The sequence below is a fragment of the Sorex araneus genome, chromosome 1 (assembly GCF_027595985.1).
Source record: "Sorex araneus isolate mSorAra2 chromosome 1, mSorAra2.pri, whole genome shotgun sequence".
Taxonomy (NCBI): Eukaryota; Metazoa; Chordata; class Mammalia; order Eulipotyphla; family Soricidae; genus Sorex; species Sorex araneus.
Genome location: NC_073302.1, coordinates 139,180,577 through 139,205,497, shown reverse-complemented (window position 1 = coordinate 139,205,497; position 24,921 = coordinate 139,180,577). Strand labels below are relative to the sequence as shown.

The 24,921-nt window shown below is 39.0% G+C and overlaps 1 protein-coding gene across 2 annotated transcripts in view; it reads right to left on the bottom strand.

Annotated features, from left to right (window-relative positions):
- The window catches only part of RAB3C (RAB3C, member RAS oncogene family), a 260,347-nt gene that overhangs the window by 221,184 nt on the left and 14,242 nt on the right, over nucleotides 1-24,921 (bottom strand). For both annotated transcript variants that reach the window (XM_055124689.1, XM_004608451.2), the window contains exon 2: nucleotides 18,061-18,288. In XM_055124689.1, the coding sequence (XP_054980664.1) occupies nucleotides 18,061-18,288 (228 nt within the window). The remainder of the gene's footprint in view (nucleotides 1-18,060; nucleotides 18,289-24,921) is intronic.

Below are 24,921 nucleotides of genomic sequence, written 5' to 3'. Positions count from 1 at the left end.
GTGAAGTGGAGCAAGGAAAGCCTCTTTAACAAATGGTGCTGGCACAACTGGACAACCACATGCAAAAAAATGGGTTTAGACCTTGACCTGACACCATGCACAAAAGTCAGATCAAAATGGATTAAAGACCTCAACATTAGACCACAAACCATAAGGTACATTGAAGACAAGGTCGGCGAAACCCTCCACGATATTGAAGATAAAGGTATCTTCAAAGGTGACACGGAACTAAGCAATCTAGTAAAAACAGAGATCAACAAATGGGACTACATTAAACTAAAAAGCTTCTGCACCGCAAGAGATACAGTGACCAGAATACAAAGACTATCCACAGAATGGGAAAGGATATTTACACAATACCCATCAGATAAGGGGTTGATATCAATGGTATATAAAGCACTGGTTGAACTCTACAAGAAGAAAACATCCAACCCCATCAAAAAATGGGGCGAAGAAATGAACAGAAACTTTACCAAGGAAGAAATACGAATGGCCAAAAGGCACATGAAAAAGTGCTCTGCATCACTAATCATCAGAGAGATGCAGATCAAAACAACTTTGAGATACCACCTCACACCACAGAGACTAGCACACATCCAAAAGAACAAAAGCAACCGCTGTTGGAGAGGATGTGGGGAGAAAGGGACCCTTCTTCACTGCTGGTGGGAATGCCGACTGGTTCAGCCCTTCTGGAAAACAATTTGGACGACTCTCAAAAAATTAGATATTGAATTCCCATTTGACCCAGCAATACCACTGCTGGGAATATATCCCAGAGAGGCAAAAAAGTACAATCGAAACAACATCTGCACATGTATGTTCATCGCAGCACTGTTTACAATAGCCAGAATCTGGAAAAAACCCGAATGCCCCAGAACGGATGACTGGTTGAGCAAACTTTGGTACATCTATACAATGGAATACTATGCAGCTGTTAGAAAAAAGGAGGTCAAGAATTTTGTAGTCAAGTGGATGGGCATGAAAAGTTTCATGCTGAGTGAAATGAGTCAGAAAGAGAGAGACAGACATAGAAAGATTGCACTCATCTATGGTATATAGAATAACAGAGTGGGAGACTAACACCCAAGAACTGTAGAAATAAGTACCAGGAGGTTGACTCCATGGCTTCGAGGCTGGCCTCACGTTCCGGGGAAAGGTCAACTCAGAGAAGCGATCACCAACTACATTGTAGTCGAAGGCCATGTGGGGGAAGGGAGTTGCGGGCTGAATGAGGGCTAGAGACTGAGCACAGCGGCCACTCAACACCTTTATTGCAAACCACAACAGCTAATTAGAGAGAAAAAACAGAAGGGAATGCCTTGCCACAGTGGCAGGGTGGGGTGGGGGGGAGATGGGATTGGGGAGGGTGGGAGGGACACTGGGTTTACGGGTGGTGGAGAATGGGCACTGGTGAAGGGATGGGTTCCAAACTTTGTATGAGGGAAGTATAAGCACAAAAGTGTATAAATCTGTAACTGTACCCTCACGGTGATTCTCTAATTAAAAATAAATAAATTAAAAAAAAAATAAATAAAAAGTCTTGCTCTTTAAAATGACTATTTTTTATGTTATTAAAACAACAACTTCCAATATATTAATTATACTGCCAAGAGTGTTTTTCTACTGCCTCATATAAAAGTCTAAATAAAGGTGGACTGGGGCCAGAGCAATCATCCAGCAGGTAGATTATTTGCCTTATACATAGCCCAATTTATATTTGATCCATGTACCCCATATGGTCCCCAGAGACACCTGGAGTGCTCCCTGAACATAGATGCAGGAGTAAACCATGAGCGCTGCCAGTGTGTTCCCAAAACCAAAAACATCAAAATAAAATAATGGTGTATCCAGGTTCTGCATCCTGACAGTCATATAACTTGGGAACCCCTGGGATCTTGCAGAATTTCATCTTTCCACGTGTAAGGGGTCAGAGAGGTAAGTTGGTAGAAGTATGGAAATAGCAGGGTACTCTAACGTGGCCATCATATATCAACAGGGAGAAGTCTCAGAATGACAAGCACACTCTTCTTAGATTGTATGTTGAATGTTTAACTTATTCCAAGCCACAGATAGTAATAAGACTAACCTTTACTGTGTCCTACTCATATTATGAAGGTAGATATTCCGCTCGTGCTCATTATTCAGATGGAGAAACTGGGACAGAGAGATCAGGAGGCCATGAGTCAGGACATGCACTCAGGCCATGTGGCATTATCTCTGCCACATTAGGCTTTAATGGGGATGCTAGATCCTAGAAGAGAGCTCTTTTGGGTGACCTTCCTTACTTTTGTAACATTTCCTCCAACTTAGTAAAGGCATGAATAAATACCTTTCCACCTGAACAACTGAATTAAGAACAGTGGTGCTTACAGAACTTAAAAGTGTTTGAATAAAATTTACAAATACTAAATACATTTCACAGCTATACACATCTTTAGCACAAATAAACATGGGCATAAACCTCTCCTAGATACAAATACACTCATTCCTGTATTCAACATTTTCAAATATTTCTCATAGGTCAGCTTTATTGTGCCCAAGCACCTGAATTAAATAATATACAGATCAGGACCTCCTTAGAGCTTTTAATTTAGTAGGAGAAAAATGTAAGAAAAATGAAAAGTAAACAGTAAGTTGCTTATGCAGATATCAGATTCCCAATTTGCTTCAAAGTAGATTCTAATCACATGAGCCTAATAAGAGGTTCAAAATTTCTATTCTTTTCAACCAGTTTCCCCAAATAAGTCTATGGGTCTGTTGGTGAGCTGTACTTTAAAGGCTTCTCTATGCTGAAATCATTCATAATGGTGCTGATGAACCCCAATGGAACAAAGCCATTCAGTCTAGTCTGTAATTAGCTCAACAGCAACACAGGCGTGTCCCAGCTGCACCATCACCTTTCTGTAGCTGAGCTATGTGTTAGCAACAAGGTCAGGCAGAAGGGTCTGAGCAGATCTGCATTTTCACCAGTTCCCATGTGAGAACCCCTTCTTTCATTTCTGCTTTCCACCCCTTGTAGCTGTGTTGTTACTAAACTCCATTAGAATTTTACTCTCCAAACCAGACCTATAGACCTTGCTATAACATTCCCAGATAGGAGCTAAACAGCAGAGAGCGAGAGAGAGCAAGAGAGAGAGAGAGAGAGAGAGAGAGAGAGAGAGAGAAATGCTTTTAATTCTCACTCTTGTTTCCAACTGATTGAACATTTCTGAAGAATTATAAGATAGAGATGAAATCTTCTGAGCTTTTCCTTGACCCAGAGGTTAATTGTCTTACAAAATTTGAAAGGTGGAAAAATCAACTGCACTTATTTTTTTAAAAAGGAAGGGAGATTTATCAGCTAAAATAAAATAAAGAGAATTCTATCAGAATTCTCCCCCACCCCTCCCAATTACTGTAAAAAGCCAAAATGTACCTTGGGAGTCTGGGTCAGCCTTTCACACAGGTGGTACAAGTTAAAAACATGGGGGAAGTTGTCCTATGGTGAATTTACTTTTGGTTAACATGTTTACTATTTTAAAATTCAAATATAGCTAGGATATTTAGGAAGTTAGACTACTGATCATGCATTATAATGTAAATGAGCATTTACTTTCCAATGAAGTTTGAAAGACTAGGATTTCAGAAACCAGGAGCCGATTTCAACCAGCAGTGTCCCCTGAGGACATTTTCTGGGAAATTCAATGGCTTGACTACTCACCGACTCAACATGTAACCTAAGTGGGGAGAGAATGGAGCATTCAGACTTTCCCCATACCACCCCACAATGGACAGATATCCTTGCTCCATTGAGAAAGATGTGAGCAGGACCTACCTGCTTGTCCTCTGCTCTTACTAGTCCTATGCTGAAACCATATACTGGATAATAAGCAAGTATTAGGGCATTAGTTTGCTTTTTCATTTACTTACTCTGTCATTTAGATACTGCTGAAAATGGAAAGAAAGCTTCTTTTCACCTGTTCATTGCAAAGGCTTGAAATCTTTGCCCAAGTCTCAAACCTGTCTTCTAGAAAGGTCACTTATGGCCAGCTCTCCTTATATCTGACTGCATATGGGAGTTTCACAATCACAGACAAGATAGGATATCACTAATATTTATCCTTTTGTGTATATGTTAATGATGCTAAAGTCCTCTGCAATATTATTTTTTCTCTTTAATTATTTTTAGTTGAATCACAGTGCTACACAAAGTTGTTCATTACAAAGTTGGATTTCAGTCATATAATGTTCCAACATCCATCCCTTCATCACTGTACATTCCCCACCACCAATGTCACCCCTGCCAATTCCCACCCCCACCTTGCCTCTATAGCAGGCACTCTCCTTCTCCCTCCCTCCTCCCTCCTCCCTCCTTCCTTCCTTCCTTCCTTCCTCCCTCCCTCTCTCTCACTCTTGCTCTCTCGCTCTCTCTCACTCTTTCTCTTGAGCACTCTCTCTCACTCTCTTGCTCTCTCTCTCTCTCTCTTTCTCCTTTTGGGTATTAAAGTTTGCAATACAGATCCTGAAAAGTTATCCTTTATCTATTTTCAACACTCAGTTCCTATCCAAAGTGATCATTTCCAAATATTATTAACATACTGGTCCCTTCTCTATCTTAATTCCCTCTACCCCACACACACTTGTGGCATTTTAATTTCTTGGGTGATGACACACCCTGAACTGACTACTTCCAGTTTTTTGCTGGGGAAGGAGGTTACTTCTTTGGTTTTCAGGGGCTATTGGGGTGATGGGGAGTGAAATGGGGTCAGTCTCATGCAAGGCAAGGGACTTAACCCTTGAACAGAAACTTAACCCTTGTACTATCTCTCCATCCCGTCTGCTCATAATATTACTAACAGATTGAGGCCTTGAGCAGTATATTTAAAAAGTGTTCTCAAAGTTCTCTAACACTTCCAGAGGGTTTTAGAGGTCAAAGTATTTTAAAATTCATATTAAGCACTACTTGTCTTTCTTCTCCTTTCTCAGTGTGCCAGAGTTTTCCAGAATGTACATAGTTAAATCAAACATTAAACATATTTGCAAAAATTGTAGAACAATGCTATTTTCCCTAGCTTTTTTATTATTCAAAATGTTTTATTTTTATTAAAATTATGTGTGTGCTTTATATTTATTAGCATTGCATTTGTTAATTTTAAATGAATTAAGACATAGTTATATTTTTTCATTTTTCATTTCTAATACAGTACTTGCTCCGAAAGTATAACCCTCCTATTATAGAATGTAACCAAGACATAAAAGACATAATTTGCTCAGAGATACAACACTGGACACTAAAACCCCTCATTTCTTCTTATGTTCTCTTTTTTGCTCTCTTATTAAAACGGCTCTTGCCTTTGGCTTACTCAGGAGACTGAAAATACAAAAGGATATTGGGCAGACCTTATCAAAGCAGAACTTTGACCCACAACCTCCAGCAACCAGCCCAGGAAGGCAACACCCATATCTACCTTGTCTACCTACAATAAACAGGAAGGCAGTCAGCTGTCAGGCTCGCAATGAAGCTAGGTTTCTCTCTCTACTGCAATTTAGGGCGTTAAACAATAGCTTTTGGAACAGCTGCTCAAAAGGACGAGATGACCTGATTAATCTGATGCTTTCCCCAGCTTTTATTGCCCTTTCAATTTAGCACCAGTTAAAGAAAACCAAATAAGCAGCTCTAACAAAGATGCCATTTCCAATTAAGTCTGCTGTAGGATAACATTGGGTTTGTCCTTTCATCCTTCCCACAGGGAACTTAGTTTACCTTAAACAATGTCCTTTCTGTATGGACACAGGAAGACAGCTAATATTATGCTTTGTAACTTAGGAGCTGTTTGTCTTCAATAATATTTACTCTGGGCATCTGCTTTCTCAACTCAGGTACCCTTGGTTCCTAGCACCCCAAAAGCAGGGTCCCAATGAGGGACTGAATGGACCCAGGGCAAGCTATAAGCTACCCTGGCATCAAAATGGGTCAGGCCAAAGCGCCACAATACTCAACTGTGTTGTGTTGAGTAAGTTAACTATAACTGTGTTGTGTTGAGTAAGTTAACTATAAGTTAACTATAAGTTGAGAGCATGGTCATAGACAAGTGCTATCATGATCTAAAAGTAATGACGAGACTAGAACCCTGATGGGATTAGGAAGACTTACCTGACCTGAGGACTGTGGTCTAGAAAATATAGTGAGATGTCCTCAGGAAGAACCAAACTTCAAGTTTATAACTCTTACTGTGCTCATACAGAATGGCATTTCTAGAAATATCTGAAGTAGGTTTACTACAACTATTTAAGTGGGTTACTAGCTGAGGAAAGAAGAAAGCGACACACCCTTGTTTGGATCCCAACCCTGAGCAGATCTCCTAGTAATCTGGAGTAATCTCCTTAGATGATATTTTGTTAATCTCTTGGAGGAGTGGTCTTACCCCTTTTCGTTGATTTGTTAATGTTCAACCTTCCTTTGTGTCACCACCCTTTGTGATTGCTATATAAACTAAGACTGTAGGAGAAGACACAGAAAAGAAGACACAGAAGCAAGAGAGAAGACAGAGAAGCCAGGGAGAAGACACAGAAGCAAGAGAAGACACAGAAGTAGGGAGAAGACACAGAAGCAGAGCACAGAGTGAAAGCGAATCATCGGAGCCAGAAGTAGGGGAAAGAAAGAGCACAAAGTGAGTGAGAAGTGAGAGCGAGTGGGGCTCCAGAGAGAGAAGCAGAAGGGCTTGGAGAGAGAGATTGTAAGAGACCAGAGGAGAGATGACAGAGACAGAGTCAGAGAGAGACAGACAGAAGGGAGTACAGCCACACACACAGAGGGAGAGCACAAGGAGGAGCCATCCCGATCTGGCCCATACACAGCAGCTCGAGAGCACTGAAGATGAGTGGCGAGAGAGCCCCAAGAGCCCTCGAACAACACACCACACACATTACACCCCCCTTCCACGCGTGTGCGTTTCTATTTTTTACAGTCTGTCTGCAGCTTCCCCCGGCCAGAAGGCTCCACTCAGGACAACCTGAGGGATGGCTTTCCCTGCTAAAAAAGCCTCCCCCACTTCATTTTAATTCTCTGCCAGCATGGAAGTGAGGTGGGCTCCCCCCTTGCTCTCTCAAATCCAGCCTAAAGAGCCTTCGTTCTCATTTTAATGTTCTTCATTTGTTTCCCCACTTCTTTCTGGGCCTGACATCATCAACCCATTTTTTAAAGGAAACTTACAGAGCCCAGGCAATCAATCCTTTAAGAAAAAGCATGCTGAGGGCTGTTTAACAAGTTAACTCCCCTTGCTCTCCTGCAGTTCTCTCTACGGTGTCTAGTCCAGCAGGTTACCACACCCATTCACAACACTGATTCCCAGACATATGCACTTCTGAGACCATAATACCATTAATAAATACATAAACATGAGTCGTCAACACAGAAGTGTCTTTTCACCCAAGAAAGTTTAAAAAAAAACATAAAAGTCCTATCATCTAGTCAATTACCAAAAGAGAAGGAAGAATTTAATTTAAACAAATAATTATTTCATGTATAAATTATATTTTAAAATTTCCTGAAAGTAAATAAATTTAGTTTTTTAGTGTTTTGGTTTTTGTTTGTTTTTGACCACGTTTTGCAGTCCTCGGCATTTACTCTTGGCTCTGGGATGACAAAGAGAAACAGTAAAATCATCCTGTTTTATGGACCCCTCACCATGTAGTGACCCTGGATCCAGCAGGAGCTGTGTTCTAGAAGAGGAAGACTTTAACTTTTAAGTCCCTCCAATACCTCACCTCTTCCCTTCAGTCCCAGGGCTCAGAACCTCTTACGTGTCCAGGACAGGCGTCTATACCGTGCTTTATGATCTTATTGTTTCCCTAGTCCCAACACACCTCTTTGTACAGGCACTTAACTCTCTTGAAACAAACTGTGTGCTTCTCCCCAAAATCTTGCCAGAAGCTTTTAACTACTCCCATTGTTTTTAAATTTTATTCAGTCTTGTACAATTTTTGGTGGGAAGCACATTCTGAGGTGCTCAGACCTTACTTCTGGCTCTGTACTCAGGGATCTCTCCTGGTAGGCTCAGAGAACTATATAGGGTAGCAGGGATGAAACCCAGTCAGCCATGTATAAGACAGCATCCTACTCAATGTACTATTGGTGCAGCCTCTAGGTTGTATGTTTATCTTCAGTTTATACTCTATAATTTTGTGTATAATGCACTGTAGCAGTGTCATCCCCTGGTTCATTGATTTTGCTTGAGCGGGCACCAGTAATGTCTCCATGTGAGACTTGTTGTTACTGTTTTTGGCATATTGAATACACCACAGGTAGCTTGCCAGGCTTTGATGTGCAGGTGGGATACTCTCGGTAGCTTGCCGGGCTCTCTAAGAGGGACAGAGGAATCAAACCCAGGTCGGCAAACACCCTACCTGCTATGCTATCAAGTTTACAAAAACTCTAAAATTGATTTGGTTACTTTCTAAGACTGTTTCAAAAGCATCTTGAAGGTAGAGGCCTTGTATTAAATTTCTTCAGATCCATCAACAACTTATATAGTAAGTCTTGCTGGCTGATTAAGTTGCCATCATAGCAATATTCAGAACTAACACACTTATTATACTAGGGCAAAAGTAGAAGGAAAATATAATGTTCTTAAACTGAAAATAAATCCAGCCTAAAAAAAAAAATAAACGCTGTACTTTTTGCTTAAATCTGACTTCAGAAATAAATTTGGATACTTATATGATTAATTTTATCCAGATTTATGTGGCATTTACCTCACTCTGAAATAATTGGTCAGTTTAGCATTTCTTTAAGCAGGTCAATTAAAAAATAGTAATGAAAAACTTTGGTAACAGAGTCTAGGGGCTGGAGCGATAGCATAGCGGATAGGGCATTTGCCTTGCATGCAACTGACCTGGGTTTGATTCCCAGCATCCCATGTAGTCTCCCGAGCACCACCAGGACTAATTCCTGAGTGTATGAGCCAGGAGTGTGACCTCTGCGCATTGCCGGTGTGACCCAAAAAGCAATAAATAAATAAATAAATAATTTGAAATAAATTTTTAAAAACACCTTTGGAAGAAAAAAAAGACACAGAATCTACATTTTAAATTTGTCTTACTAGACAGTACAGCAAAGAATTATAGTATAGCCCATTATTTTATACCCAAGTATTTTATTCTCCCTGGCACCAATGATTTATAATTTCTTTGTTTTAGAGAAGGACATCAATTTTATGAGATTTAATAAGCATGGCTTTGCCTTCCCTGTGTAATTGATAATTCCATATAAATGCAAGGAATACTCCAAAAACCCACCAAACATTGAGACTTTACAGCTTACATATATTGTGCATTCTTCAAATGTATCAGTGACTGATGAGGAGAACCCAGGTATCTAGAAGATGCTTCACCTCATTAATGTTTCTATTATTTTATTACTATGATAGGCACCAATACTAAATTCTTCCCATATTTATCTGACTACATTAGAATTGTCACTTTTAGAGTTTATTTCTAATCATAATGTCACCAAGCAGTGTTACTATCGTAGGACAATTTAGGTTTATCCAAGTACAGAATAGTTCTAAGATCAAACTAACATTCAGACCTATGTAACATGGCGGTTGATAAATACATGGAGATAGCAATGCAGCAGTGGGATTTTCTTTGGGACCAAATTAGCCATTGCAGTAGCCATACACTAAAGCTCAGATTTATAAAAAGATTTTCTGATTCTTTTATTCTCCTGCTCTCAGTTTGGCTATGACAGTAAACATACAAACGACACGAGGGAAGTAAAAAATTAGAGTGGAAGTGGAAAGCAATGAGAAATGAGAAGGATTTCAGGTTGATGTTACAGAAAGAAAAATAAAAATTACAGATATACCTGAAACTTCAGAAAATATAATATACCATCTACTGTCCACTGAGGAGAGAAATCATGCCTGATATATTCATACTATTTAATCCTGAGAGTCCATGACAAGTTGTCTTATCTTTCATGATCTTAGTATTTTGTCCTTTAAAGTAAATAAATGTGCAACACACAGGAGAGATTTTCACTAAAATATCACTAAAATATCAAATCTATTTAAAGTTTTAGTAACTTAAACATTCAATTAATGGGAACTTCACTTACATAAACTTCCCATTCTGTTATTAAAGTGGTATACCCATTTTTAAGAGGTCGGACTATTTGAATGATTTTAAATTATAGAATTATAAAGTTCAAAGTGACTAAGAAGTGTAGAAAATACTACTTGATTGGGACAAAATAATTTAACATCTGGGTTGCAGTTTCCCTCCTATCTTTAAAACAACCTGTACTAATACCAGTATTTTAAGGTAGTTGCAAGGATTAGAAACCAAACTATGCCCAGTGGCTTGTCCAGAGCAGTAATTCAGAAGTGCACTTAAAGAGAACGTTGTTAGAGAAGGCCGTCCAGAGAAGACTCCAAAGCCAGGTGTCTCCTACTCTACTGTCTATTAGCTACAGGATCTTGGGCAAGTTATTCACACTCTGTGTCTCATTCTCCTTATCTGTAAACTGAAGACAAGCAGGCATCTCTCTTAGAATGTATCTGTGAGGATCTGATGACTTATTATCTACAAATAGGTACAACTATACCTGCTCACTTGGGATCACTGAACATCAGTGTCATTTCTGTTATTGTTGGTGTCAGTCCCTTTACTTTCAAGGTGCCTAGAGTAGTCACATCATTTCCCAGGAGTCTGGTCTCCCGTGCCAATGTCCTAATCTCCCACTGCTTTCGCACACTCCAGCATCCTCCCCCGACCATTCCTCTCTTGCGCTTCTTCAGCTACACATGCCCATCTGTCCTTACAAACATGTGGGCAACATTGTAAAGCAATTGATAAGGTGACTTATCATGGGCTGATTAAAGCTTTAAGGTTTTTTTTTCCGGACACTTCAGCACTGTGTTCCTGTGGTTCTCTGCTTCTTATTATTTTTGCAAAAGTAAAGTATTTTTGCATCTTTTTCCCCAGCGTCCTGCCGAATCATAGTCTTCATGCCCCAATAATTTAAATTCACCCTTGTTTAAATGGAAGGCAAAATTGGAATCACATTTTAATAAATAAGCACTGACAAGAAATGCTATTTAGGAGGCTAAAATTTAAGACAAAAACTTGCTTTTGATAGGTAAGAGAAATAAAAAGAATGAAAGAATTTGCTCATGCCTACTGCTTAAATAGCTAAGGCCTCTCTTCCATTGGTCCCAGGTCAATACTTCATGTTAACCTTCTTTGATCATCCAAGGTACAGTTTCTCCTCCCCTTGACTATTTTTAATTTACTAAATGGTTCTGATAATTTCACTATGGTATAGCACAATCTCTACTTGTGTCTTCAATCTAAAATTCTTTCACCATTTCTAGTATATAGTAAAATATCAATAAACATTGATTGAAAAGTGGGAAAAGGATAATTCCTTTTTATTTGTCCAATCTCAATTCAGATAAAAGTTTCTGCAGAGTTTCCTAGACTGGCTTAAGCATCACTTGGCATCATTCCTATGCATGATGCTCAGACCACTTGGGCGTTAGTCACATCAGATGAAACTCTCCATTCTTCCTCCCCATAAGATGGTTGGCTCTAAAGGCTCCTTCCATCCTCACCATTATATCTTCTGCACCCAGTACAGTGACCAACATATAGTATCACAGAGTAATGAATATCTGGTTAAGCCAAATAATTTAAGTACACAAATCTGAAAGCCAGTACACTATTTTTAGAGAAGAAATATAATTTTAGTTCCTACTTTGTAGTAAATATTGAATTATTAACAAGTATTTATTATAGCTCTTAGTAGCTAAGGGATAGTTAGTTTATTTTCTCTTCCTTCATAAACGAGTAAAGGGAGGCTCAAATAATTTAGGAAATGGGGTCACACAGTTAGTGAAATCAGAGTTAGCATCTGAACCCCAGACACTCAACTCTGAAGCCCCTAGCTCATACCACTGGGTCACTTTGCTTTTGGTGGTATACACTCCACTTCCTGCAGGCCGATCCATTCTATGTGGCTCATAAGGCCAGGAGAAGAGTCTTTACCACCCTTTATGTTTTGTCAGTGCTGAGATGAGCAGCAGAGGAAAATGCCTGGGGATGCTGCTGCTTTCAGCTGTTTTACACAGTGAATGTTTTCATGCATCTTGGCATTCCACACACAGTATCAGCTTCCTCTCAGGGGGGAAACTAAATCTTGCATTTCTCAATCTCTCGGGAAAAGCAGATGCTCAGAAAAAAAAATACAGTGACGGTGGTAGGATGACAGCACATGCAATGGTCTTGGCAGCTGTCGCTGGCTCTGGTGGTTCTCCTCAGGAGCTCGTCCAGGCAGAAAATGTTCATTTCTTCTCCACAGACTGGAGGATTTAACACCCTCCTGAAATTAATGGGCAGGAAGACTCTGCTAAGTGAGCATCCCATGCAAATTACAGGGGGAAATATTCTCCAGTAGGTATTCATTTTGTGTACACACACGATCTCTTCTTTTCATGCATGTTACCCACCAGTGGAAATGGGCATTCCAGAAATATACAGAAAGAAGCTACTGAATTAGTTCCAGTTCTTTACACTGAGCATATTCTATATATTCTATATATATTTTAAACAAAAAACAGATCGTGCGCAAAACACTCAAGCTGGTGTGTAGTAAGTTTCAAGCAAAACAACAAATTCCTCTCTGTTAACTATAAAATACTTCTTGGAACAGGTAACAACAGAATTTGGAAAAATATTGAGCTAACAATAGTGTGTGTGGGGGGAGGAGTACATATGCATGGACTAAGCTAAGCAAGATTTCGTGAAGATCCCTGATAAACCCCTTGGCCTCCCTGGAACACATTTACAGTGCTCCCATGCACAGGCTTTGGGTTCTTCAGATTGGAATTCTGCTCCTCAAACCTTGAGCAAATTTCTTTGTCTTTCTGATTCTCTGTTTTCTCATCTCCAAATAGGGTTCGTAAAACTACATTCTCTCCTGGGATAGTTTCCAAAAAAGTTTTTAATTGCATTAATCATAAAATGCTAACATTCAAATGCAACATTTGAATATATGTGGCTATTATCATCAGGATCCTCAAAATGAGAGGACCAAAAGATCCATTAGCACTTCTCCAGACCCAGAGTCTTTGCATCCTGAGGCCCTCAACACACGGCACCTCTGGTGAGAGTGGCTGATATCACCATCGTTTGTCAGAGTGGAATGAGTGACAGAAGGCATCCCCTGGGACTTTCAGAATCTGTTTAATGTCATTTATTTTCTGTCTTCTGATGCTTTGGCAAGAAGGGACTGTCCTCTTCACCTACTCCCCTAATTAGCCAGTCCTCAGAAACAATATACAAGTATACCTGCAGAAGCACCTCACTTCTCAAATGCAGATGTGAGAAGTCTGCACTTGAACAGTCCAGAATTCCCCCAAAGTCAGGCTTCAGAGGACAAGGAACAGCCCCTGTATGCCCATGTGCTGAAATTATATTTCTCTAGGTAAGTAATACTAAGACCATAAGAGAGTTACATAACAGGTCTAGTGATAAATGTCAATGCTTATAGTAGCTGTCAAAATGCTTTACAGCTGAAAATCTTGCAGTCCAGTTGTGGGCCCAGAGAACCTTATGCAGCATCTGCAAAAAGGAAACCACTAAGCAGAAAAAGAGCAACATCTTTTCACAATGGCTTTTTTCTCCTGGAACACTATGGGAATAAGGTGCCTGCTAATCCAGGTTAAGTCCTTGAACAACACCAGGAGTGATCCATGAGCACAGAGCTCTGAACACAGCCAGGTGTGGCATGCCTTGCTCTACCCCCCATCCCCCCCAAAATAGCCAACGATATCAAAGAAATTACTCCTTTGATTCTGGCTTCAGGTTTGATGCTCCTGTAGATGGACCATGAGCAACTAGGTGTATTATCAAACTGTTCACAACACAGCACTTACCTGTATCTTAGTGCAAGCGCAGTCATACAGCTAGCAAGAGAAATGAAATTTAGATACTGCTCTTACAATAAGTATATGATAAGATCAAATACTTCACCTGTATCTTGGTTTTCTGTCCTGGAAACAGTCTTGTTTGTGGACATTTTAAAACTAATAGAGTGATCAGAGTCATTTTAATACTTGTAATTGTACAATGGATTAATCTGTGATGACTTTCACTACCATGAAAGAATTTTGTTTCTCTTCCCTTAAAAAAATTGGTCATAATTGGGGGCTGGAGCAATAGCACAGCGGGTAGGGCGTTTGCCTTGCACACGGCCGACCCAGGTTCGAATCCCAGCATCCCATATGGTCCCCTGAGCACCGCCAGGAGTAATTCCTGAGTGTAGAACCAGGAGTAATTCCTGTGCATCGCCAGGTGTGACCCAAAAAGCAAAAAAAAAAAAATGGTCATAATATTGTGATAGAATAAGAAAATGATTTTTTTTTCTGATTCCTGGTAGTTTCCCAAACTTTGGAATTTCCAAAATGTTACAAAAAAATTGGGGTAGTTAAAACAGATCCCATACAACCATACTTGATTTTGGCAGGTCTCAACTTAGCCTCAAAATGAGAACTATACAAAAACAAATAATGTTATAACCATCAGCATTACAAGGAGGAGAAATGCACTGGAGATTACATGAAATGACAATTGCAATGAGTTGATCAATTATGATAAACATTAAAAACTCCATAAAAATCCTGACTGATGAGGTTTCAAGAACACCCAGGGTAATAAGGTGCAGGGAGTGTGTTGTGTCCAGAGCAGGAATGGAAACTATGAGGCTTGCAAGGACCATATGTAGTGCTGTGGGCCTGGGGGCGGGGGAAGGAACCTAGGTCAGAGCATGACAAGCATGTACCCTGCTAACCTAACTCATAAAATATGTTCAATAAATTCTAGGATTTGTGTAATATTTATACACCTTGACTTATGTTTCTATAAGTATAGTATTACTCAATGAGTATTCACTTTTTTTGTTATACAAAGTCAGTGAATATACAATCTTTGTATAGCACTTCTTTTAAATATTTTACAACTGACAAGGATAGTTGGTGTAAAAACCCATTTTTACATCTAGAGTCTACATCTCTTTTAAGAGCTCGAAATATCACTGAAAAAAAAAATCTTATTTGCTTAAGTTGCAAAGAAAACAGTGGCCAGAAAACAAGTGATATGACTGAAAGAGAGGAAAGAGAAGGGTTTCTGAAAGGCTGAGTCGCAGGGAGAGTGCCTGCTGTCCAGGGAAGGGGCAACAGAAGTTCTTCAAGGAAACTCAGGGCTTCCTAGACAGAACTAGGAAGAGAATTGGAGAGTACAAAAATAATCTGCAAAAATGGTAGATTATGGAAGATGAGAGAAGGAGAAAAATTTGACAAAGTTACATGCCAGAGGCTTTTGAATAAAGTTCCAGAAATGGAAAGGTATGAAGAGGACTCAGCGTAGAGGCAACTTAAAGATGTGGATTAGACTTTGGTTCACAGAAGAATATCTTCCATTCAAAGAGAGCTAGGCAGAAGTTATTTCAATCTCTAGGAAAAGTAAGGGATTTCACTCTGTCCTGGCATCAGTAGGGAGTACTTCAAAAAATATCTTTATAAGTATGAAAATATTTAGTAATTTTCTCCCCAAATGTAAATGATTTGAAATATATATATGTTTTACATTTATTTTAATTTTTTTTGGCCTTTTGGGTCACACCCGGCAATGCATAGGGGTTACTGAGTGACCACATCTCAGATATAAAGCAGGGAAGTGGAACTAGGTGCTTTTAGTTTAGCAGAAAGAACATGAATATTATGTTTTGTGATCTATAGCTAATTTACTTAAAATTTAATTCTCAAATTTGCTCAGAGTTATGGACCTTTTCTTAAGCAGAAAGAGAAAAATTACACCTATGAAATGACAACTGGTTGCCTTAAGCATAAAGAAAGATGATACACTAGAATCCAAATGTGAAACCATGAATACATCTGCATATTCCTAACTAGTGCTGTGTGTTTAAGTTCCTAAAGAGGAATTATCCAAAAAAAATGGCTTTTGGTAATGGCAGTCTGTGACTGGGACTCAGTCTAACTTTTCTTTTCTTAAAGTTTAATTTTTTTTAATTTTTAAATTAAACCACTGTGATTTACAAAGATATTCATATCAGGGTTTTAGATACACATATAGCCCCCCCCACCTCCCATATCTGCCCTCTTGACAGGTACTATTTTTTTTTTACATTTTAAAATTAAATCAAAGTGAATATACAGTTACAAAGTTGTTCCTGATTGGGTTTCAGTCATACAATGTCCCCACACCTATCTGTTCACCAGTGTACATTTCCCATCATCAGTGTCCTCACTTGTCTTCCTGCCACCTATCACCTCCCAGCATGCCTCTATGGCAGGCACTTTCCTTCTGTCTCTCTGTATGTCTGTCTCTCCTTCCTCTTAAGCTTTATGGTTTCCAATACAGGTACTAAGATGGTACCATGTTTGTTCCTTTACTAACTTTCAGCATGCAGTTCTTAACAAGAGTGATTATTTCCAGCTATCATTCTCATAGTGGTCCATTCTGTATCCTAACTTCCCTCTCCTCTCAACCCTTGAGGTAAGCTTCTAACAGTTGGGCCAAATTTTTAAGAGCCCTAATTAGAAGATTCTACTAACAATCTCTTGTAAGCCAGTTAAAAAGAATATCTGTTTTTATCTCTGTGTATATACTAGTAAAATTTTACTCTTAAGAATTCTGAAATATTAAAAGATCACCCAGTTAATAGTAATATTTTAGTACATGACTCATATTTAAAGAGTTTGCACTTTGGGGGCTGGGGCCATAGCACAGCAGGTAGGGCATTTGCCTTGCACACGGCTGACCCAGGTTTGATTCCCAGCATCCCATATGGTCCCCTGAGCACTGCCAGGAGTAATTCCTGAGTGCAGAGCCAGGAGCAACCCCTGCGCATTGCCGAGTGTGATCCAAAGCAATAAATAGTTTGCACTTTGGAACTTATCTTCCCTTCAGATTTCCATATTTCAAAAGGAGGTCTAAGACCAGTCCCACAGATCAATTCTGGTACCAGCACCAAACAATTTGAAATTGTTTCCAAAGACAAATAACATATCTTGAGGAAGGTCTATTTAGCAACAATTAGTCTGAGAGGCAGTGGTACAAATGCACAAGAAAAAGGGCCCAAGCTGACCATAAATGTTCTACTATTATACCCTTATGTATATATGTATTATACACATATAACTATGCACACATTAATATGACTATTAGCTGGATGATCTTTTAATATCTTAGAATTCTTATGTATGTAGTAGTATGCCTACTACATAATTCTTTCTTACTGCAACCAATTTTTTGTCACCTCAGCTCAAATCTGTCACCCATATTTTCCTTCCATGTCTCATTTGGATTCCCTTAAATTTATTCTGACAATTTGTTTAATAAACATATGATCTTCTTCAGGGGGATCGGGAAAGAAAGAAAGCTAACAAAAACAGAGGATCTCCAGCTTAGGGAAAATATTATAAAACTAAATATGTAATTCTTTTAACTGTGTGGATAAACACAATGCTTAGCACTGAAAACACAAAGTGTGTAAAGTATAAATAGACCATGTACAGAGTTACAGTGAGCTTTTATGAAAGGACTAAATAAACCTGAGCTTTCTCTATATTTGGTTGTGTACTTTCTTGTTTTAAATGTCCGGGGCAGGAAACTTCTTGCAATTTAAAAGGTCGGGGCCACTTTGCTTATTTTGCAGATTATAAGAGTGGAGAGAAGAATTCATACACTTTTCAAGGTCATACAAAAAAACCTAGTCACACTTCTTGAATGTTCCACCACCAACACAATAGATATTTAGATTTTATTTCTTCTGAATACACTTCAGGACGGTCACCTGACAATGAGAAACAATTCAGTCTCCATGCTATAAAGAGGGATCACTCTAATGTCTTTCAAACAGATGTTTTATAGCAAAGAACCTGAAAAATGGAGGCTTCAGATCCCGTGGAGACTGTCCAGGGCAAAAAGCTTTTGTCTTACACTCTTATTTGTTCCACATCCTAGATGTGAGAATACTGTCAATTCAAAGTGACTTACCCAAATCTGAAGCTTGATTCTCTTTTCATTTTTGAATACAGTTTTCACTTTGAAATCAATCCCCACTGTGCTGACAAATGCAGATGTAAAGGAGTCATCCGCGTAACGGAACAGGAAGGATGTTTTCCCCACGCTGCTATTGCCAATGATGAGCAATTTAAACATGTAGTCAAAGTTCTGATCAGAAGAGTCTTTCTGGCCATACCTGGCATCTTGAGAAGAAGCCATCTGTGGTGGAAAACAAAAGAGTTGTGGATGAGTCTCCCATCTGATAGAAAGCTAGCAGCACACTCATTATTGGCCTTGCCAGAAACAGATGTCAAACCACTCAGGAGGCAAGTTGAGTGTGCTCCCCGGTCCTCCTCTGATGCCGGTAACCATGGCAATAATTCCCTGCTGGAAGACAGAACAGCAAATCGTGCAGTTCTTTCCAGCTGTGTTGGTGTTTGTCACTGTTCAGCATTCAGAACCAATCAAAGACACCAAAGGAGATGTCTAGAAGGGTAACATAAAAAGCAGAGACATGAAGAACTGTCTGGGGCATGGCAAGCACCAAAACTTTATGATCCCGGTGATAGACACCAGTGAGGCTGCACAGCAGGGCATCACTTACTGAATTATTGGAATATTAGTCACTCTAATTTCCAAGAGGCATATCCCAAGCATATCTCTATTTCATCTATTAACAGCACATTAAATTAGCATCCAAAAATAAACTGCACTCTTTCAAAGGAAAAATAACAATGGCAAATACTTCCGTCCCAGAAACTGTTCATTTATTTAACTGCCATAAAACCTTATGGTGTCAGTGCTGTTATTACTTTCAGATAAAAATGAGAGCACTGAGGCCAGGGATATTAAATTACTTGCTCAAGTTCATGCAGGTGAAATGTGGTAGAAAGCAGGGTTCAAACAGGGCAGAATGGCACCGTGGCACATTTTTAACAAACATCCTATTTCCCAGTGATGACTTGGAAATAAGTACTTGTTTTCTAAAGGATAATGGGGAGAAAATTCAGGGTGAGATACTTCAAAAAAGATCCCTATGGGATTTAGACCTTGGCTCCACCACTTACTAAGTGTGCCTTTGGATTTGTAATTTTGTTTTTAAAATTCCAGTAGTATTCATGGATTTCTGGAGCCACTCCAGGTGATACTAGTGAGGTTCTGATGATCAGTGATGATCATCGTGATACCCCCAGTGCCAAGACCATGCTGGTGTGTATTCATTTTGGAGGGGGTATCAGGAACATGCCAGAAATGCTCAGGGGCCAAGGTGGGTGCATCCAATAGTGTCTGGATGGACATATAGTGCTGGGATCAAACTCAGGACATCAAACATGCTAGGGTTGTACTCTACTGCCTGGGCTATCTCCCTATTCCTGGATTTGTAATTTTAAGTGGGTATTCCTCAGTTTCTTAAGTTAAACCACTTGTTAAGCTAAAAGATAATATTTCTATAAAGCATATATGTATTCTTCATAAATATTTCATAGAGAATAATCTCTATACTAATTATATGTGCCTTAGAAGGCTTCTTATTTTAGGGGCCACACTCAGTAGTGCTCAAGGATTACTCCTAGAGGTGCTTATAAAAATATATGTGAATAGTATAATTGCCTTATATTATTTCTGATGCTTTGAATTTATCAGCCATAGCTATGTTGTCCAATACAGCTGTAACTAATCGCATATCTTTTTTTATATGAAAATTAATTAGAAGTTAAATAAAATTTAAAAGTCAGTCCCTCAGTCACACTAGCTACATTCAAGTTCACAATAGCCCTATGTGGCCACTGACTTCGAACTACACAACACAGGTAGTGATCACTGATGTAGTTATGGGAAGTTCTGAATGACAACGTGAAACTAAATAGTCTTTTTCATTTTCTATAAAATATACCTAATTATTATATAGATAAGTGGCAAAGTCCCAGTTGATGGTAGAATGTTAGAAATATCAGAAGGGCTGGAGGGACAGCACAGTGGGTAGGGCGTTTGCCTTGCACGCAGCTGACCTGGGTTCAATTCCCAGCATCCCATATGGTCACCTGAGCACCCTCAGGAGTAATTCCTGAGTTCAGAGCCAGGAGTAACCCCTGTGCATTGCCAGATGTGACCCAAAAATTAAAAAAAAAAAGAAATATCAGAGTGCTCAGCCTCATGTAAGACTACTTCGGTTCCTGAAGCAAGGTGTAAGGTGTGTGTGTGTATGTGAGTATATGTATTTTCAGAAAACTGATGGGAAGGTAGAAAAGGAGGATAAGAGATAATATATTCCCCATCTAAAATACTTGTTATGATAAGGAAATGCAATTGCATGTATAAAACAACCGTATTACAAAATTTGGGGCAATAAATATTCTGATTACATGTCACACTTTCCTATTATATTCATAAGATTTCTTATTCCCTCCCCTCACCACTCCTCTTTCCCTGTACCCTTCTCTTCCTCCCCTATCATATATTCCCTGTCCTCTCCTTCATTCCCCTCCCTTTACCTCTTATCCCTTTTCCCTTCCTTTCTATATTTTTAGATCATATCTAGCAATGGGTCACCGTCACTGTCACTGTCATCCCATTGCTCATCGATTTGTTCAAGCAGGCACCAGTAAAGTCTCTCATTGCGAGACTTATTGTTACTGTTTTTGGCATATCGAATACACCACGGGTAGCTTGCCAGGCTCTGCCATGCAGGCAATACTCTCGGTAGCTTGCCGGGCTCTCCTAGAGGGGCGGAGGAATCGAACACGGGTAGGCTGCGTGAAAGGCAAACACCCTGCCGCTGTGCTATCACTCCAGCCCCAGTAATGAGTAATGGGTTAAAAAAATATTCCATCCTGAGCACTCTCCTTATAAGCCCATATATCCACTGTGATGTCGTTAGTACCTGTGCCAACTTTGTTAATAAGTTCTTGCCTGGACACAAAATGGGACCACTGAGTTAAGCCCATATCACTTTCCTTACTGGTCCAGGAGACTATATGCTAAGGAAAAGCTTTCCTAACACAAGCATCCAGCCAACGACAAGAACAGAATTTAAGTTCTTGACTACTAGTTTGAACAATGAGTTTTACTCTGATGTTTGGCATGTTCATTTTTACATAATCTTCTACCATTAATCATTAACTCTTAATGAGCTAGCTTCAACAAGGTTGGTCTTTTTTACTGTTTTGACCATTGTGTGGCACCACTCCTGTACCTGTGTTCAAACCCCGTGATGCTCAGCCCAGCAATGTATGTGGGTACCACCGAGGCCACTTCCAGTGGTGCTCAGGGGCTCATGATGGGCTTGGATTCATGCTGTACCAGAACCTTTCATATACAATGCTTGAATTGGTGGAGGACATTAGCCACATTCCTGGATCCTTTTCACCATTTTTTATGAACTCTCCCAGATCCTAGATTCTAGATTTAGAATGTTCAGTTTAGCTAGTTATGAAATAGCTATTGTTTCTTAAGTGTGTTCACTTGCCTAATAGCTTACCAACTAAGTTGATATTCTAACTGAGTCCTGTGGATATCTAAATTGTTTCAAAATAAAATGTGATAAAAACAGCATGTCTATCCCTTGTATTATTCCAAAATTAGCGATACCACAACCTAAAGAAATAAAGACATTGCCTATAAATAGACTGTAGAGATTTGGATGGAGAAAACCTCACTGGAGCAATCTCTAATATGATTAACTGAAGATACTCAATTGTTAGTGTTAATATGTTCCGGGAGCGAAGGCATTGGTAGAAGCAAAGAGGTCTAAGATGAGGGAACACAGGCCAGAGAAACAGTACAGAGGTTAAAATGTTGCCTTGCATGTGGCCAGCCCCAGTACCACACTGTTCCCTGAGCACAGCTGGGAGTATCTCCAAGCACCTCAAAATGTTCCCCCCCTGCAAAGAAAGAAAAACATGAGGTAAGACAAACCTGGGAGATGTGACCCCACAGATCCCTTTGAGCAGCGTTTCTTAAACTTTTGCTGGCTGTGGCCTCTTCCAACCTTGTTTGTGTCCTCCCTGTGACCCCACTCCACCTGTCTTAGTAGTTGGAGTTCATACTGTGGTTCCTCATTCATGTAATTTTTACCTATGAACCCTCTGAAATAGCTATGTGGACCTGGTTGAGAAACACTGATCTAAAATATTAATTAAAAGAGCCTTCCACCAACTGCTCATGAGCGGAAGGGAGAAGGCAGATGGAATAGAGAAGGGATCACTATGAAAATGATGGCTGGAGGAATCAGTCGGGATTGGAGATACGTGCCAAAAGTAGATAATGGACCAAAGATGATGACATCTCAGTATCTGTGCTGCAAGCCATAATACCCCAAAATAGAGAGAGAGTATGGGGAATATTGTCTGCCATGTAGGCAGGGAGAGGGTGGCAAAGAGAGGTATACCTCGGATATTGGTGGTGGGGAATGTGCACTGGTGGAGGGATAGGTGTTCGATAATTGTGATTGTAACCCAAACATGAAAGCGTGTAACTATCTCAGTAATTCAATAATTTTTTTTTAAAAAAGAGCCTTCCACCTTGTTATTCTTAAAGCTTTTTTTGCACTGTTTTCTGCATTATATCCCCAATAAGATTCACAGAGAGACAAAAGAAGCATACCTAAAATGAATATCTTCCTTATTAAACTCAGAATAATGAAATAAATCAGAAGGTGGTTGCAAAATATGGTTATAATGAAATATTTCAGAACATGGAGAGACTGTTGTAATATTACAGAGGACAGAAATTAAGCAAACTGACAACATATAAATGCTACAGAAATATAAAGAGCTGCTATGTAAATTTAGTAATATTTTTAATTACAAAGACAGATGAATATTTTCAGGAGAAAATATTGCTGAAACTTAAAAACATTAGTAGACATGAAATAACCTTTCAGGGAAAAAAATCGGCTTTCATTTTGTATATATGTATTTAATTAAATATATATAACTCTTTGAATTACATTATTTTTGAATGAATTTTTAACAGTCATAGTGTAGGAAAGAATATTTTGGAAAGTTTAACTTTCTATTTATCCCTAGAGTTCCTTTTACCAGCAACTGGGCATCTCAGGATATTATTCTAACCAAAGTGACAGAAATTCTATGGAGCTATTTCATTATTGAACTAAGACTACTACATATTTATTTCTTGGATGCTAATTAAAATATACATCACTATATTCTGCACCTATGATCCAAATTCTGCCTTATGAATCAAGAGGTAGCTAATTCCTATTCCATATGGGAGAATTTCAGGCATCTGAAGGCCCATTCACGGCTCTATAAGCTTTTTATCTTGACTGGATGATCCCAACTGCTGTAGTTCCCAGGACATACACAAAAATATCTCACCCATCCTGTTAAAATAGACATTTTTCCTGATGTCAAAATTTAGGCTAGTACAGTTGGCCATGATATTGCAAATATTTTTCTAGATAGTAGAGAATAAAATAAAGACTTTCATATATTATTATTGCTGTTGTTGTTTGGAGGCCACACCCAGTGGTGCTCAGGGATTTCTTCTGAACTCAGAAGTCAGTCCTCACAGTACTCAGCGGACCAGTTAGAGGATTGTGGGTCGAACCTGGGTCAGCCACATGTAAGACAAGCAACTTGCCCCTTGTACTGTCTTTCTAACCCCTAAAATAAAGACTTTTAAAATAATTCTTTCCTATTTCAATCCTATATTTGGGCACTAGATTTTCTTTTAAATATAAGTAGCAGCCTTAATATGCACACTATTAACTTTTCCTTTCATTTGTTTTGATTTATAATATTATTCTGATATGATCATTTTATTCTGTTTTCTCATCAAAATGATTAGCTATTCCCAAAATGGTACAAAAAATTTCATGTCAATGGCCTCAACTGAATAATCATAACACACAAGAAAAATGAATCAATAAGACAAACTCAAGCCTTATAAAGTATATAGGAAGAAAACACATCTGAGACCCAAAGATAAACACAAACTCAAAATAAAAGGCTAGAAAACAGTCCTTTGTACAATAGTAATCCCCTTCTTTAAAAGGCAATTATATCCAAACTTAAATCAGATAAAAATGAGTAACAAGAGACAGTTATTTTATAAAGACAAGGGTTAAATTCATCAGAATTAACACTGATTAATGCACCAAATGACAGAGCATCAAAATATAAAACAATCATTAAGCAGTCTAAAGAATGACATTGACACCAACACAATAGAAGCAGATTTCAACTTTCCATCCTCACCAACAGAGAGAAAATCAATGAAGAAACAACCGCTTAAATGAAGGATTAGACTAACTTACTTAAAAGACATTTACAGGGTACATGCCACACCCTCTGCTGCCCCCCAACTTCCCTGCAAAAAAAAAAAAGGTTAAGTACCTCCCAGGTAAATGTGAAAATTCCCAAAGATATACCACATATTGGGGCACAAAACAAGGGCCAACTGATACATGAAAATTGAAATAATATCAAATATGTCTTCTGATTCGACTGGAACAGGTAGGGCATTTGCCTTGCATGCAGCTGATCCAGGTTCGATTCCTCCGTCCCTCTCAGAGAGCCCGACAAGCTACCAAGAGTATCCCACTCACACGCCGGAGCATGGCAAGCTACACGTGGTGTATTCAATATACCAAAAACAGTAATAACAAGTCTTGCAATGGAGACGTTATTGGTGCCCATTCAAGCAAATCAACGAACAACAGGACAACAGTGCTACAGTGTCCATCTATGTCTTCTGATTTTATATAGACATGTGAATTTCAAAACTTGAAATTCACAATCAAGAAATGGGGAAACTTCAAACATACAAAGACCAAGCAATAGGCTTGTAAAGTTTCTGGTTTAATCAAAGGAGAAATCTTTAAATACG